The 14,623-nt window shown below is 38.2% G+C and overlaps 1 protein-coding gene across 2 annotated transcripts in view; it reads right to left on the bottom strand.

Annotated features, from left to right (window-relative positions):
* Positions 1-619: 619 nt before the first annotated feature.
* The window catches only part of STAT4 (signal transducer and activator of transcription 4), a 33,618-nt gene continuing 19,614 nt past the window's right edge, over positions 620-14,623 (bottom strand). The window contains exons 9-23 of one of the 2 annotated variants that reach the window (XM_026048654.1): positions 14,270-14,362; positions 13,635-13,694; positions 13,122-13,139; positions 12,943-13,036; positions 12,329-12,373; positions 10,302-10,385; positions 9,456-9,554; positions 8,235-8,370; positions 7,003-7,055; positions 6,062-6,156; positions 5,485-5,621; positions 4,905-5,096; positions 3,670-3,736; positions 3,079-3,187; positions 620-1,167 (exon numbers count right to left, since the gene is read on the bottom strand). In XM_026048654.1, the coding sequence (XP_025904439.1) occupies positions 1,141-1,167; positions 3,079-3,187; positions 3,670-3,736; positions 4,905-5,096; positions 5,485-5,621; positions 6,062-6,156; positions 7,003-7,055; positions 8,235-8,370; positions 9,456-9,554; positions 10,302-10,385; positions 12,329-12,373; positions 12,943-13,036; positions 13,122-13,139; positions 13,635-13,694; positions 14,270-14,362 (1,309 nt within the window). In that variant the 3' untranslated portion in view covers positions 620-1,140. The remainder of the gene's footprint in view (positions 1,168-3,078; positions 3,188-3,669; positions 3,737-4,904; positions 5,097-5,484; positions 5,622-6,061; positions 6,157-7,002; positions 7,056-8,234; positions 8,371-9,455; positions 9,555-10,301; positions 10,386-12,328; positions 12,374-12,942; positions 13,037-13,121; positions 13,140-13,634; positions 13,695-14,269; positions 14,363-14,623) is intronic. The other variant, XM_026048650.1, reaches the window with a different exon arrangement.

Genomic DNA, 14,623 nt, shown 5'->3' with positions numbered 1-14,623 from the left:
GTCCCACAGAGTTGTTGGGGTGACAGGGCACCTGCACCACGCGCTGTCCTGGGGACCTTTGGCTGCTGCCTCCCTGTGTTCAGTGCAGAGCAGCCCCCACTTGTTAAAATAGCAAGAAGTGGTTAAAGCCAAAAAACAAGCAACAGCTGGTGCTAAGCAACGCTGTGTTTTGCTGCTTTAGTTAGCTTGTAGTTTAGATTTAAGAACAACGAAAACAAGACTCTCTTTCTGTTGTACTTTGGAAAAAAATCCACGAAAGTCCATGTAACTTTAAGCCAAAATCTGTTTTTATTGMTATCAGTCATAAATTACAGAGGTTACCAAACTATATACACAGTTGCCCTCGTGTGAATGAGCCTGTAAGCTTGAAAGACAGTGATGATGGAATTGCTGGTTTCTTAATGTAGGGATAATGCTGAATAAAAGGAAGTTTGCTTTTTAAAGGCTTCACRCCTCTGCACCTACGTTGAGGCAGGGGAAGGCATTGCCATCCCTGTCCTCCCGTTTCCGATTCCCTGGGCTTTGTGTCCATTACTTTCYAGAACTCCCTTGTCTTCCCAAGCTTTCTTCCCTCCCTTCCATGGCTTTTGCTGTGGTGGGATAGAAACATCTGACTCTGTGCTGAAGGCAGTTGATGTCTGGTCAAAAAGACTCCAGATCCTTATGGGACAATCAAGCTCAGAGGGTCAGGAGAAGCTTCTCTTTAAAATGGAAGTCAAAACAAGAGCATGCAAAAAGAACATTAAACAGAAGCCGTTTTGCAGAATATTTCCCTCTRAACCTTAATCTCTTTAGTTGGCTACTTTCACGGGGTTCTCAAAAGCAAAACTATTTCTTATAATGTATTTACAGCAATTCCACATCCATTTATGTTACAAATCAAATTTGTGCCCCCTGGACCTCACTGATGTCAAAGTATCTACAGGCTGAAAAGGAGTTGGCCTTTTGTCAGTGAATTACGGGAAAATATTTATAATTCCATGGACACCACAAGGCTCTTGGCTTACACGTAACTGAAAGCGAAATGAGGCCCGACAGTCGGATCAAATGGTTTTCAGGAAACGATGCTTTACAAAGATGATAAATAGTGGCTTCGTTTAACCATGCTGTGTCCACACAGTTCGTTGTTTTTCCAGAGCTTCAATCATTTGAATAAGGAGAACTGAGCTAGAAGGAAAGAACAAAATTGTTAGCATCAAGACAGTTACTGCTGCTCATGTGAAAATAGCCCAAAATAAAGCCGTCAAAGTAACTGGAGTCTCACACTCTAGTGTGAGCTCGTAAGGCTCTGAAGATCCTTCTAATCCCCCACAAAACCTAGTGATATTCATTAGAAGAGACTTGTTGGAAGTGGTAGCAATAAAAAATACACGTCTTCTTACACAAATTTTGTGTTTCTTTCAGCGCATGGGTTTGTAGAGCAAAGTTCTTACTGGAGTCTTGTTTCCCAAGTGGGTAGCGGAAGCAGGAGAGAGGGAATGGAAAGGCAATCTTGAAGATCTTGTAGGACTGAGGTACTGAGCTCTAAGGTGTTTTCTCCTGCCATGGCTTTTGCTCTTCTCCACATGCCACGCCAGTGATCTTTCACTGACGTCTCATTAAGAAGTGAAGAGAGACTGCTGCTTCTGCTGCTTCTGCTGTTTTAAGAATGCAGGTTAGCTACTCACCAGTATAGATTACGTTGTGTGACTGTGAGATGAATAAAGAAAAAAATCCAAATTTCCTTTATTCTCATTCAGAATAATTAAAATACAAAATTAGGAAATCATCTTAACTTTCAAATACTATATTTTCCCCTRTGTACCTGCAGAACTTGAAAACATCTCTAGCCAGAGCCTCCAGAAATCTCTGTGAGTTACTTCAACGTGACTGTATTTGAATCTCCCACCTCAGCAGCAAATGCTTTCTGTCTGCAACCCTAGAATGTGATGGTGTGGGAAGTCCTGACCGTGCTTGTATGAGAGTTGTGATGTACATGAAAGGAAACTGAAAATGCTGTGTGAYGAGCAAAAGTTAAGTCAACTATTCTCTTCACTGTCAAAACGTAAAGAAATGCAACTGTATGTGTAGTTCACAAATGCTCTTTCTAAAGTCAGACCTGTTTTTGTAGATACAAAACACGACAAGTGGGTGAAGACACCTCGGATTGTCGCAGTGTTTTTTAACCCCGAGTTTTCACTCAAATGGGTATTTCAGTCTTAAGTGGGATACTAGTTTGAATGCTAACAGAAAAAGAAAGGTGAACCAGATAAATTTGGTTCATGATCAGATACTAAGTTTTTTTCTAAAATAATTATTTATCCTCAAATTTTTACTTTGCTTCCAAATGATTTTTGCTATTTATATCTCCCGCATTGATTAGATCATGGCCAGTCTGAACTGGAAGAAGGAGGAGTTTTTGCACCAAGGCATCTGAGGGTGATTTGACAGGCTTTAAAATCCCTAATCAGTTAAGATCATAAATCATGGAACATACTGAAAACCARAAATTAAGATGTAGTATTAAAAATCTGATATTTTCTTTAGAAGCTCTTAAGGCCAAACCACTGCTGTGCTTCCTGGTAGTATCTGGTGGGTATAAACTAGCRCTACTCCAAGCTGTGATTATTTAGGCCAGTTCAGGTCTTGTAATTTAAAAGCCAAAGTGGTCTGTGCTGTATAACTGCAGAGGTCAGAATGCTAATTCTAGTCAGCAAGCAAAAAAAAGAAAATTGTGCTGCTTCCCTCAGCAGAACCAATTCCTTTACATCAGCTATAAAGCTAGCGTGATTTCTGTGTATATGTGAGTGTAGAAGTCTAATTAAGTTGTGTAAGGACTCCAAGGTCTATGCGATAGGAATTTCATGGTTTACTGGCCAGCACATCAAACAGTTTCCTACAACGCAGGGCCTGCAAATATGGCCTTTTTAGAATAGGAAATGTCCGTGCAGCTACTTSAAAATGCAACACAGCAGCTCAGGGCAGAGCTCTAACTTAGTCACAGCTGCAAAAGTCTCTTTTATTTTATAAGCACCACATGCATTGTGTAYGTGCCATTTGCTTAGTATTAGACTATAAATGGAGGAGCCTGCAACGTACCGCTGTCTCAATCACTGTGGGACTCAGGTGTTCTCTCAGCACAGCATAAACACTTGGAGACATGGGAAGAAGATCTGATGGAGAAGGTGGATCTGTAGGATCAATTAAGCTTAAAAAAAAAAAAAACACAAAAAACAAAAATAATCTTAAAAGCAACTGAAATCTCTCTAACTTGGTGCATAGCAGGGCAGTATGGGGTATCGCTGCATGCTTAATTTGGTTGAGACAGTGCTGGGGCTTGCTGTGAGCACCTCCCCACAGCTCCCAAGTGCAGGAAATATGAACCATGGGATGAGGTGTTAGCACTGACTCCGTAATCACTGCTGCTTCAGAGAAAGGGGGCAACAGTGCCACAGATCACAGCACCGCAAAGTCTGCATTATATTTTTACAAATGTATTGCCACATGACTGGGAAAAGCGCTCCAGAGTGAAGTTCATTTCCCTTTCCCATTTAGCATTCCTTGGGCAAACAAAAACACATGATCCCTTGCTGGTTGGATGGGGGAAGGGAGGCAGAGAAAAGCTGGAAGCAGTACGTAAACTTATTGAAAATAACATTCAAATTGTAATAAATCTATGAAGTTACTCACATTTTGGAGACTGGGATAAATACAGATGGAACATAACCCTTGACTCCTCCTTCAGAGGGCTTTGAGACTAAAAATTAATATTACAGAAATTAAATGGGGCCTTGCAATATTGCTGTTTACTGAAAAGTGRTTATTGGCTTTAAGAGCTGCAGATAATAAAACCTTAAAAGGGAAATGTGCCTGTTAATAATAWATAGTCATAAAAACGTCGGAAATTCCTGAGCCAAGGCTTTGCATTCAGGTCTTAGTCACAAAATTGTGCTCGCTTAATAGGAAAAATACCTTCCTATCCTATGGTAACTGATGAAAGATCTCCTTGGGATTTTAAAGGGCAATTCTTTGTTATTCTAAAAGCTTTCCATGTCCCAGTCTTGGGATTTAGATTCCACAAGTACTTGCATGGGGTGTTATCTATTCAGGTAAAGCCTCAGAGACACATTTTGCATGAAATTTAAACGTACGCATAAATTTTTAGAGATTTGGAGCAGTAAGCAAAATGCACTGAATTAAAATAAGGAGGAAAAGCACTTGTAGCCTCCAAATAACTTTGAGTAGCATAAGGACTTGAATTGAAATGTAGTTACACTGAAAGTCAAGACAAACGGGTGTTACCTAGAAAAATCATGGCTTTTGTTTTCTACAGGACAGTAAGCTTTATCTAAAAATGACTTGTTATTCAGACAGGAGGGAGCAGGGGCCTGCACCCATTCACAGCTAATGTGGTCTGGTCTTTTTGTATTTTCCAGGGTGTTTTCCAGGGCTCATAGTGCACTCCGGTTAAGTTATGAAGGCAGGTTTTCCAAGGAGTTTGGAAAATAAAGAATTACTTGAATTCCACAGTTTTTTTTTTTTTTTTTTTTTTAAAGTAAGTTGGGTGACTTTCAGTTTCATATTCTGCCAACATCTGAGTATTAATTTTGTGTTTGTAATGCATTGCTGGGAAAAAAAGAATCCTTTCTACTTCCTTTTTTTTTTTTCTTTTTCCAAGAAAAGAATCTTTCTACCTACTATGTAGCTTCTCTGAAGTATTGGTGCAATAGCCTCTCCTGTTACCTCTAAATCCACAGTTCAATTTTCCAAATGAAACTGTAGGGACATACTAAAGCAGTTCTCCAAAATGGTGATTAAGGGAAGCATCTGATTCTGTCCCCTTCCTCCTCTCTCTAAATTTACTGCGTACCCTGTGACTTTGAAGTTGCTTTTCAGAAGAAGTAAAGACAGAAATGGAGGCCAACCTTCACTTGGCTGACAGCTGTAGTGTTTGCCAAAGGCCTTATCTTTGGGAATGTCTGGGTACAGATACTTCAGAGGATTTTCAGGAACGTTGTCTGCCATAATAACTTTGTAATCTCGCAGGATGTCAGCAAAGGGCAACGCCGTTAAGCGACCTTTGTTATAGGGTTCCACAGAATGGAATCTTACTTCTCCTGTAAAAACACAGAGGCACCACAAGTGCAGATAATGAAAATAGCTGGAGAGCCAGAGCTGGAACATAGGTCACCTTTCCTTGGTAGCTTCCATGGCATGACTTCTACTTAAATCAACTTGAAAGAGGCTAATATATACGTTATGCACATAAGGAACCACATGTAAAACCTGCAGGTATCTAACGAATTCATGTACATTAATATAAAGAACTGGCTGGCAGGCTGTCAAAGTTGATCTGCATTTCAAAAAATATGCTGCTTATATGCTGCCCCAAACCAAACTAAGCCATGATATATCAACGTTATAAACCAAGGAAACYGTGGCTCTTGTATTGCAGGCGTACTGCAGAATTCAATCTCTGTGTTTCTGGTTTTTAATCATACTTACCATTTTCTAATTGATCCACCCAGGTAAAGGTAATTCCACCCAGGTTGCTTTCACTAAACCTTAATAAAAATGTTCCTGGTGTCTTGTCTTTGAGCAAAATCCGTTCCTTCTCTTTGCTCACAAATCCCATTATGTACCTGAAATTTAGCAAAAAATCATGGTTTTACTYTTGGAAAGATTACACACTTCATTCTGTGTACATCTGGCCAAACTTTATATAGTAATCTAGGTGTTAGATTGAAAATGAATTACATGCCGAATATGGCATTGAGCTTAAAGAACTATAAAACAGCATGAAATTCATCACAGAACTTGAGTGTATGCCAGCAAAAATCATAAAGGAGAAATTTTAAACCATAGTTTTAATAGATTCAATAGTGTTCCTTTTTGGAAAAGTTTTTTAAAAAAGTAGAACAGGGAAAGGCAGGCAGAAGTGTTCAAGCTTTTGCAAATTCGCTTCTGTATAGCTAATACTGAGCTTAATATAGAAGAAGGAATGTATAGTTAAAATAGAGCTTAATATAGAAGAAGGAAAAAAGCAGAGAGATCAATATACATCTGTTTTCCTACTGCTCACCCATCAATCCAAAGGGGAAGAATGTGTTTTTTAATCAAGTCCAGTATGGCTTCAAGCCAAACCCAAAAGGTAAAAGACTTTCCAGGTAAATGTTCCTAATAGTAAGGGAAGGGAAAAAAGAGCACATAAAAAGAGCACACTACATCCGTATGGCATGGCTGCCCCGTTTTCTTAAGAATTACCTAGTCTGTGTTCCTGTGAGAATGACAAATCTGAATTGCTGATCTCAKTTACATTTTTCTTTCAGTCCGATTTAAAAGTATTTTGTTTTTTAAGATATGCATTGGAAGTATCTCTTTTCTCTTTTAGAGCAAATTCCTATTTAGTGGTTCTTTCTCCTTGTGAAATTATATTTTGAGAGAGATGTTAGGGAGAAAGTTGAATTTTCTYCAAAGGTTCTCTGTATATTTAAATAACATAGTTAATATGAACAAAATGGATTTACTCTTCTTCCTTCTCAATTTTGATAGTTTCTGTCAAAATTAGTGAATATATTGACTGACTTGAACTAATTTCGGCCACAACTGAGCATATGGAGAAATTCCCTTATTGCGTGACTTATTTGACAGCAAAAAATGACTCACTGCATACGCTGATAGCACAGTCTGTATTGATCTTACATAGAAGGACAGAGAAAACATTGTACTTGAGTATAACATTTTCTCAAGTGAATACATCTCRAACTGACTAGAATGGTTAAAACTACTGACAGTCTCATATCTTATATTAGTAAAGGAGCTCATTAGTTCCTTTACTTAGCCAAAGCTTTACAACTCCGGAAATACTGTTTTCTAATAACATTTAGAATCAATGTGATTTTTGCTGGGCATAGGAGTCTCACGGAGAGCCAGTGGGAATCTTTTCACTGACATCAGTGGGATGGAGTTAGGCATCCCTGGAGGCAATTCCAGAAAGGAGATCTGTTGTACTTTCAGTCTTACCTTGCAGAACTTTGCCCAGGAGAGCTGATAATCATTGTAACTGACTTGTTGCCCTAAAAGCAAAAAAAAAAATAAAAATATGAGCCTGCTCTTCTGAAGCTTCTGAAATATTTGACACCAGTATAGTGGGTTTTTTTCCCTTTTAAGTTTTTTTTCCCCTTTAAGGTATTGGAGAGTGGTTCAGAGGGGCATGCTAAGGGACTGCAGGTAGCTGTGTCCCTGCAGAGACTGTTGAGCTGCACTCAGCAGCTTTTGTGTATCCTTCAGAAGCTACTGCAGATGCTAACTTTGGGAAACTTTGCTTAAAGCAACCCAGGATTTGGYTTCTGCAGCACTATGTGCTTAGTTTCAGTTTTTAATGGGTTTGACTTCCATTGGCCATCACTCTAGCTTGAATTTTTGTGTTCTAAGTTTAATTTTCTTACAATATGTATGTTTTTAATGGTTTGCAATGGCACCTCTCAACACCACTACCTCCCTTAATGCAGAAACATGTAAGGAACCATTTAGAAAAGCTACTGAGAGAAAATGGTCTTTTCTTCCCAGCTGTGAAAGCAGTAAAATTAGATTCCCCAAAATTAGATTCCCCCTTTGTTGACAAATGCATTTGTTCTTGCCTGACAGTAGAGGTATTTTTATACCCTGTGCTTTCAGCAAACCAAAATTAATTTTGGAGTTCCTTACAGCTTAGGAGATAYTTTACAATTGCTTTTTCTTGACAAACAGACCAAAGTTTCTTTAATTCTGCTGGATTTCCCTAAAGCCTGTCCTTTCTGACAGTCAGAATGAAGTGTCAAACTGTTGGTCTCACTGTTGAGTTTAAGCTATGCAGGGCCTCATTTCTATATCGTCATTGGAGAAGGATGGACCTCAGCACTAAGGAGCCTAAAAGGACAGGYTGTTTAAAAAARGGAAGAAAAATAACAAAACCAACCCCCTAAACCACACAAAGAAGCAGAAAGATGACTTTTTGATTTCAAATGCATGGGATCTTAAGGAAGCAAGGTAAAGTTCACGCCCTATTTCTTCAGCTTAGCAGCCTAGAAGTTCAGAAGTTGAATCACTTTGTGGTAAGAATAAGCTGACATGTACTTTCTKTTAAAGAAAAAATGTCATGGTGGCATTTTTGAAGTCAGCACTGGAAATGGAGGTCATGCTAAAAGCCATTACTTCTGGCTAGCACATGTAAARGTCTACAAGCAAATGCAATCTGTACATTTCTATCAACTTACCTGTAAGTTTTTCTGCCAGCATGTTGAGCTGCTCTGAATTGAGTCCCCGACCAACATACGATGAAAATTGCCAGCTCAGGACTTCTAAGAGCTGGCTCAAAGTGGCAGTTGGGGGATTGTTAAAAAAAGACAAATTCTGCAACAGAAGAAAGGGTTCTTTTAGACACTTAGCAACCCTAAAAAACTACAGAGTACAAAAGAAAGCTGTAGCTAATTAAGCAGAATCTAGAAGCGGGAAGGCCCTAGCCCTGCTATGTAGCAAGTTCCTCTTGGGTGGCAGTGGAGAATGCGAGGAGGAGAGACAGAGAATGAAACGGGGTGTATGTGCCTCAGATAGCAGAAAACCTTGCCATGTTTCTGGTAGCGTTGTGTTAGGACGGTGAAAATACGCTTAAAACCTATCCAATAAATACAGATTTTCATCATAATTATGGCATTCTTATGGTCAAACTTGGCACACGGAAATCGTAAAATATTGGGCACTTGCAAAACAATATGTTGTTGAATTACTTATATACTGTTCAAAAATCAAAAAAAAAAAAATCTAATGAACATACTGATGACTATGCAAAAGACAGTGAGGAGCATCACAGAGTTACAGTGAAGTCCAAACTGAGGTGAGCTGCCCTGCCGTGCCCTGCCATCATTTTTAAAGACGTTCTCAGGTGTGGGATCTTGCCCTTTCTCTGCTCAGGACAGCCATATGAGAGCTACAAATGAAAACTTAATAGAGCTGTTGACAGCACTGTTCTTCCAAATAAATAAAGCACTTCCAAATAAATAAAGCTTCTAAAAATGCATGAATGAAACAGTATTTAAGTAGAGTACAGACCCACCTATACAGTGAGTTTGACAGCTTGGAGTTCTGTTAGTGGAACTAATTTGCATTCCTTGAGGAGTATCAGGTAGTTTGGCTCAAGKGCATTTAGGAAAGACAAATTGAAACTAGAAAAGTTGTGGAGAGAGGCTATTATCTTGCCTTATGTTGAGATTTACTACTTTAGCAGACTAACAGTGCATATGGTTTTCTGCCTGGGCATGGAACAAAAGGGATGGCAAATTAGATTGTAATAAAACAGGTGAAACTGTTATAAGAATAGTGTATGTGAAGAGAAGAAGGCCAGTGTGAGAGGGAAACTTTTTTTGTGTGTGTGTATTTGTTTGAATGTATTTGGAAATTTGAGAATGCAGGAAGCTAGTGTTTGCAAACTGAAGACCTACCTGAGGATCATTGGTTGAGAGATTGTACCAAATAATAGAAGCCCAAGCATTGGGTAATTGGCTGACGTTGGAAATCATGACTACTGGCAAAGAGCTTGTCTGGTGAAAAGAAAAGACAGAGTAYGTTACTGTTGCTGAGGAAAATGCTAGTCCTGCATTATGTTCTGTTTTCTTTTAACCTTCTCTTCCTATTCCTTTCTCTGTTGTCCCCTGTCCTTTCCTCCCCTCCAAAAACATASTGTTCTTTTAGCCTGGGATCTTCTAGTTTACGGCAGAGCCAACTGTGATGTTTTTATTTTGTTTAGCCTACATTTCAAGATATGGATAGCGTTTCAGAGGGCATATTCAGGAGCTAAGTAGCAAGCTTAGCCATAGCATAGCTTAGCGTGCATCCAGAAGAGGGATTTRTGGTTGTTATTGCAGCTAAAAGAGCTTCTAAAAATTATGTTAGGTACACAGGTACCTCAGCCTCACGACTGGTATCACAGACTTTCTGCAGTGCCAGCATTTACCATGCTTAATTCAGGGGTGTGCCTTCCGGTAAACATGGTAGGGATTTTACCTCTCATTTCAACAGATCCTACAGCCTTTGCTTAGATATCATTTCTAAAAAACTACACAAAGCAATTACAATGAGGACCRGCATTTGAGCTTCCAAACAGCAGGGCTAAAAATTTTTCTCTGTGCATTTCTGTCCAGAAGTTCTGGAAATCCTACATCCGCTTATCGTTACTGCTGAAGATGGCATCTTATGGTGGACTTATGGTCAACCCATGTGGTTGTTCTTATGTAAGCAAGTGGAAAGTATTTTTTATTCTTGCAGGGCAACGTGGCAGGAGTACTCACTTCCAAGTTCATAGTCAGACCGTACAGGCACACTTGTGTTTCAAAGCTGATGGAGTGCAGTTCTTCAGTCACCATATGAGGGCCCTGTGCAAATAAGTAGATTATAAACCTGCGAATGCACATTTGGCATTTATTACCACCTTGGTACTCCAAACTATTGAGATCTCACAGCATTCAAAGAAAACACCTAACAATTGTGTAAGTAGAGCAGAAAGGAAGGAAATGATCTGTTTGTTAAACTCYATGACACTAAATCAGCCCAGAAATCTGGTATGTTTTCTGAAAAACACTCGAAGCATTGGCAAAACAACACTATTAAGCTCGTAGGTTTTGTTTATAACATTAAAGGTGTTACTTTGAAACGTTGCACATTCAGCAACTTTTAGCATATTTTGTCTGATGAAGACTGTCCCAACTCTTTTTTTGCTTGAAGTTCCTTTGCTGATTGACAATTTCAATTTAACTAGAGATGTTCACCCTCAAACCAGAAACAAAACAGTGACAACACAACAGTTACAAGAGTTAGTTTTTTAATGATAAGTAGGCCCCCATCCTAAAACACTTTTTGTTTACTCAGAAGGCATTGCTTGAAGGAAGAGTCTTAAATCATTAATCCCAAACAAACCTGCTTTAGAAAATAAGCTTTTCTTTGAGAGAAAAGAAAATATCTTTGAAATTCTTGATTAAGTTTTGTAGTAGATACTTTCTGTTTTGGTTGCAAACATTGTTCAGTACAGATCAGAATCTCCCCGTGGGAAAGAGCACTCTTAAATTGTTTTGATACCCAGAAGTCAAAACATAAAAAGCTTTTTTCTTCCCTTTCCTGTTTTTTTTTTTTTTTTCCCACCATAAGACATTTGTTTTCTCGCACTTTTCAGAAAGACCTGAAATCTTTGTGTTCCTGAATCAAAATGCTTTCATTTGCGTTTACGGAAATATTCCACTTTGAGTCAAAGTAAAATAAAACTGTTCCTTGGGGAACAAAGTAGCAAAGTATTAGCAAGCGGGTTTTGTGTTTGCCTTGCTAATGAAGTTGTAAGTTAGTCCCTTCAGAAACACAGTATTAAGCATGCACAAGTACTGTCTGCTTTAGGGTTTTGGCTAAAATTACCCATACCTTTGCTTTGTATGTAAAGCTATATTTKCAATATCTTTTGTACGACAGCTATTTTGGTTGTGATTTTTTTTTTTAACTTACTAATGCATCTTTACCCTCACCACGTCTACGTGTAAAAAAGGTAGGCTGCAGTTATGTGTCTTTAATCTGTATCACCTATCTCACTTCCTCGGTAAGGATATGGTATTTGTATATGCATTTTATAGAACCTGATTTATCCTGGGGGAGTTTAATGTTTGGGTCGCGCTGGCAGTGGCTGAGTCATTGGCTGCCACTGGTTCTGGTTTTGCTTCGGGTTCGGATTCGGATGCAGATCTTTGCTGCTAAGCAGCAGCAGCGGGAGGTTCTGCGAGGTCTGGCGTGCCGTGAGGCAAGGTGGCCGCAAGAGGGGAACACCAGACTGGTGAGAGTCGCCTAATCAACAAGCAAATCCTTGAGCAAGTGTAAGTAAACCCTTACTTTAGTTGCAAACTTGGCCAATAGAGTATATAATACAAAAATCTATAGGCAAACTAGCAGACAGAAAGCTCAAAAAGCTTACATTTTGTCGTTTCAAAATGTAAATGTCAGACCACAAAAAAGCATTACAGAATGAATGCATACATTCAGATTATTACTTCCTTTATTTTAATTATTATCACTATTATTAAAGTCATTATTAAAGTCACCTTCATTGTGACTTTTTTTAATATGTAAATTTGATGAATTTAATCAAAATTTCCATACTTGTGAATATTTCTCATTATCCTGTCGTAGGATACTTGGGTCCTGTCCTTTTTGTAAGGATACTACGGGCTTCAAAATCTAAGGCACTAAACTATAGTTGCTGTATGAATTAAATAAAAATAAAAATAAACCTGAAATGCATCTGAACATAATCAAAAATACTATGTAAAATAAATCCACAAACCTCATTCCCTTTGCTTCCAGCACTTGATTTCATTTCCTTGGGTTGCTGTATAAAGCAAAACAGTATTTTTGTACGAACGAGATTATAAACGAAAATACATAAAGAATATAATTTATAACATGATAGTGTATGTATATAATTAGAATTTATTTACAATATATGCGTACACTCTAGCAAAGGCTCTGACAGTATGGCTTGAGAAATCCATTCAGTCCATACCAATGTCTTGGTATTTTAAAAGATCTTTTTAAAGCAACTAGCTTATAATAAGATTAACATGGTAAAGCTTTAACTAGGGTACTTGGTAAKTATGTAATACAACACAGAAGCCAAGACCTTCAACCTCTAGTTCCTTTTGCTTTGTCCTTTATGTGAATATGTATATGAAGTAAGGAAGAGGGTAAAGAGGCTCTAGGAGTAAATTGTCTATATAAGGTAGAAAAAAAAGTGTATATTCAACAGGAGTACAGTTCTGCTGAGCAAGTTTTAAGGAATATATTACGAGAGGTAAGGAATATAAGGAATATATTACATATATATAATATATATATACACACAYTAAGGAATATATTACTCTTTACTAGAGGTGCCTAGCAAGAAACGAGCAAACTTACCAAATGCCGAAACTCTACGGAGAGACTTCCATTTGCTGACTCATCCATGTTCATCGCCTTCACGTGAGTTCCACACAGAACGAACCTGCGATTGCTAGGGAAGACATTGCACTTAGGGACTCGGAGGGAAGGAACGTAACACTGGATAATTTAAGAATTTAGATATTTTATTGTCTTACCTCACAGTCGAAACATTTCTGGAATAGAAAAAGGGCGGAGAAAGGAAAGAGACTTGTGAATTGGTGAACGTGTAAACCATACTTACATTGAGAAACATGTTTAAGACTGTAGGTTTGCTTTGTCTGCTGAAGTTAATAAGTATTACCAATAAAAATGCATTTTTTAAAACAAATAGTTGAAACTCCCATCAGCTAGACATTGGCATCTAGTGAAATTAAAGTAATATATTTCATAACAGCATTTTTTTTCTGCCATGGAAATGATATGTGGGAATTCAGAACTGCTGTGACATCTAATAATATGGTATGAGTATATTCTGAGAAAATATGAGCCCATGTATATTAAGTCATGGCATGCTGTTTTCTGAAACAATTTCCTTAATGTTTTGACTTTTTGGTTTACTTTTTCCCTTTTAAAGTGCCTTGTAAATCACACAGGGTAGCAACTGAAAAACTYGTGTTATTTCTGCAGGAAGAGAGAGTAGTCTAATATTTCACTTTAAAGTTTCTTACTTGTCAATAGTTGCTTTCACTCTGATCTGGTAGTTCAGCTCTGGCAACTTAATTAGCAGCCTTTGAAACAGAAAGTATAAAAGGGAACAATCAAAATCAGAAACTCTTGAAGAATAAACTTGYTTGTCAACAGAAAATATTAGAGATCAGTAGCTCCACACTAAAGTATCTGAAATCTCATGACCTGAAAACACATTAAGCTTGGAAGGTTGTATCACAGGGCCCCATACTCAGAAGGGATGAGGTGATTCCAACGGAAAGGCCTTCACCCTCCCTCCACGGATGTGAAGACATTATTGGATGTTTGAGGGAGTAAGTAGAAAAAAAAGATACCTGAGACAGACTCTGCATAATCTGTAACTGCATTGTACATGTGCTTATAGACTATATGCTTATACATTCCTGACCCCCATGTGTTCCTTACGTTCTTTCTGCTGTTAGATGGATATGAAATGTGAGTTTTCAATACTGGCTCTTCTGCAGTATTTATATCTGCACTTAAGAAAGCTCACTGGAGTCAAAAGGATCTCTGCTCTACTCCAAACACAATTTTGGTCTGTTTTGTTTTTAAAATTCTGAAATGCTGTGCTAGGATAAAGTGTACACAAAKGAAGGAATTTATGAGATTTCCTTACCTTAATTTAACAGTGAACTGTATTAAGGTTTTGAGAACCATTGGTCTCTGGGGGTGTGTTGGCATGCATGGCTGCCTTTCAACCACAAATGAACTAGTGTGAAAAGAAATAAAACAAATAGACTGACAGGAATATGCACAAATGAACAGTTRTAGTTAAGAAAATAAAAGCCACTGTTATCTCATTGAGACTTAATCCCCTACAGATGTTGAAGTGGGACATACGTATTCCAACTCTTGGCTCTCTAAATGAGTTAGTGGTCTAACTTGCAATTGAATTATCCCCAGAAGAAACAGATATTTGGAAAATATTAGAGCTCAGAGCAAATTCCATAGCACTGAGGCACTGCATTCA

Source organism: Nothoprocta perdicaria, unplaced genomic scaffold, assembly GCF_003342845.1.
Source record: "Nothoprocta perdicaria isolate Ctin4 unplaced genomic scaffold, notPer1 scaffold_11, whole genome shotgun sequence".
In the NCBI taxonomy this organism is placed as follows: Eukaryota; Metazoa; Chordata; class Aves; order Tinamiformes; family Tinamidae; genus Nothoprocta; species Nothoprocta perdicaria.
The sequence above is the reverse complement of the archived record's forward strand: the minus strand, read 5'-3'. Positions and strand labels throughout refer to the sequence as shown.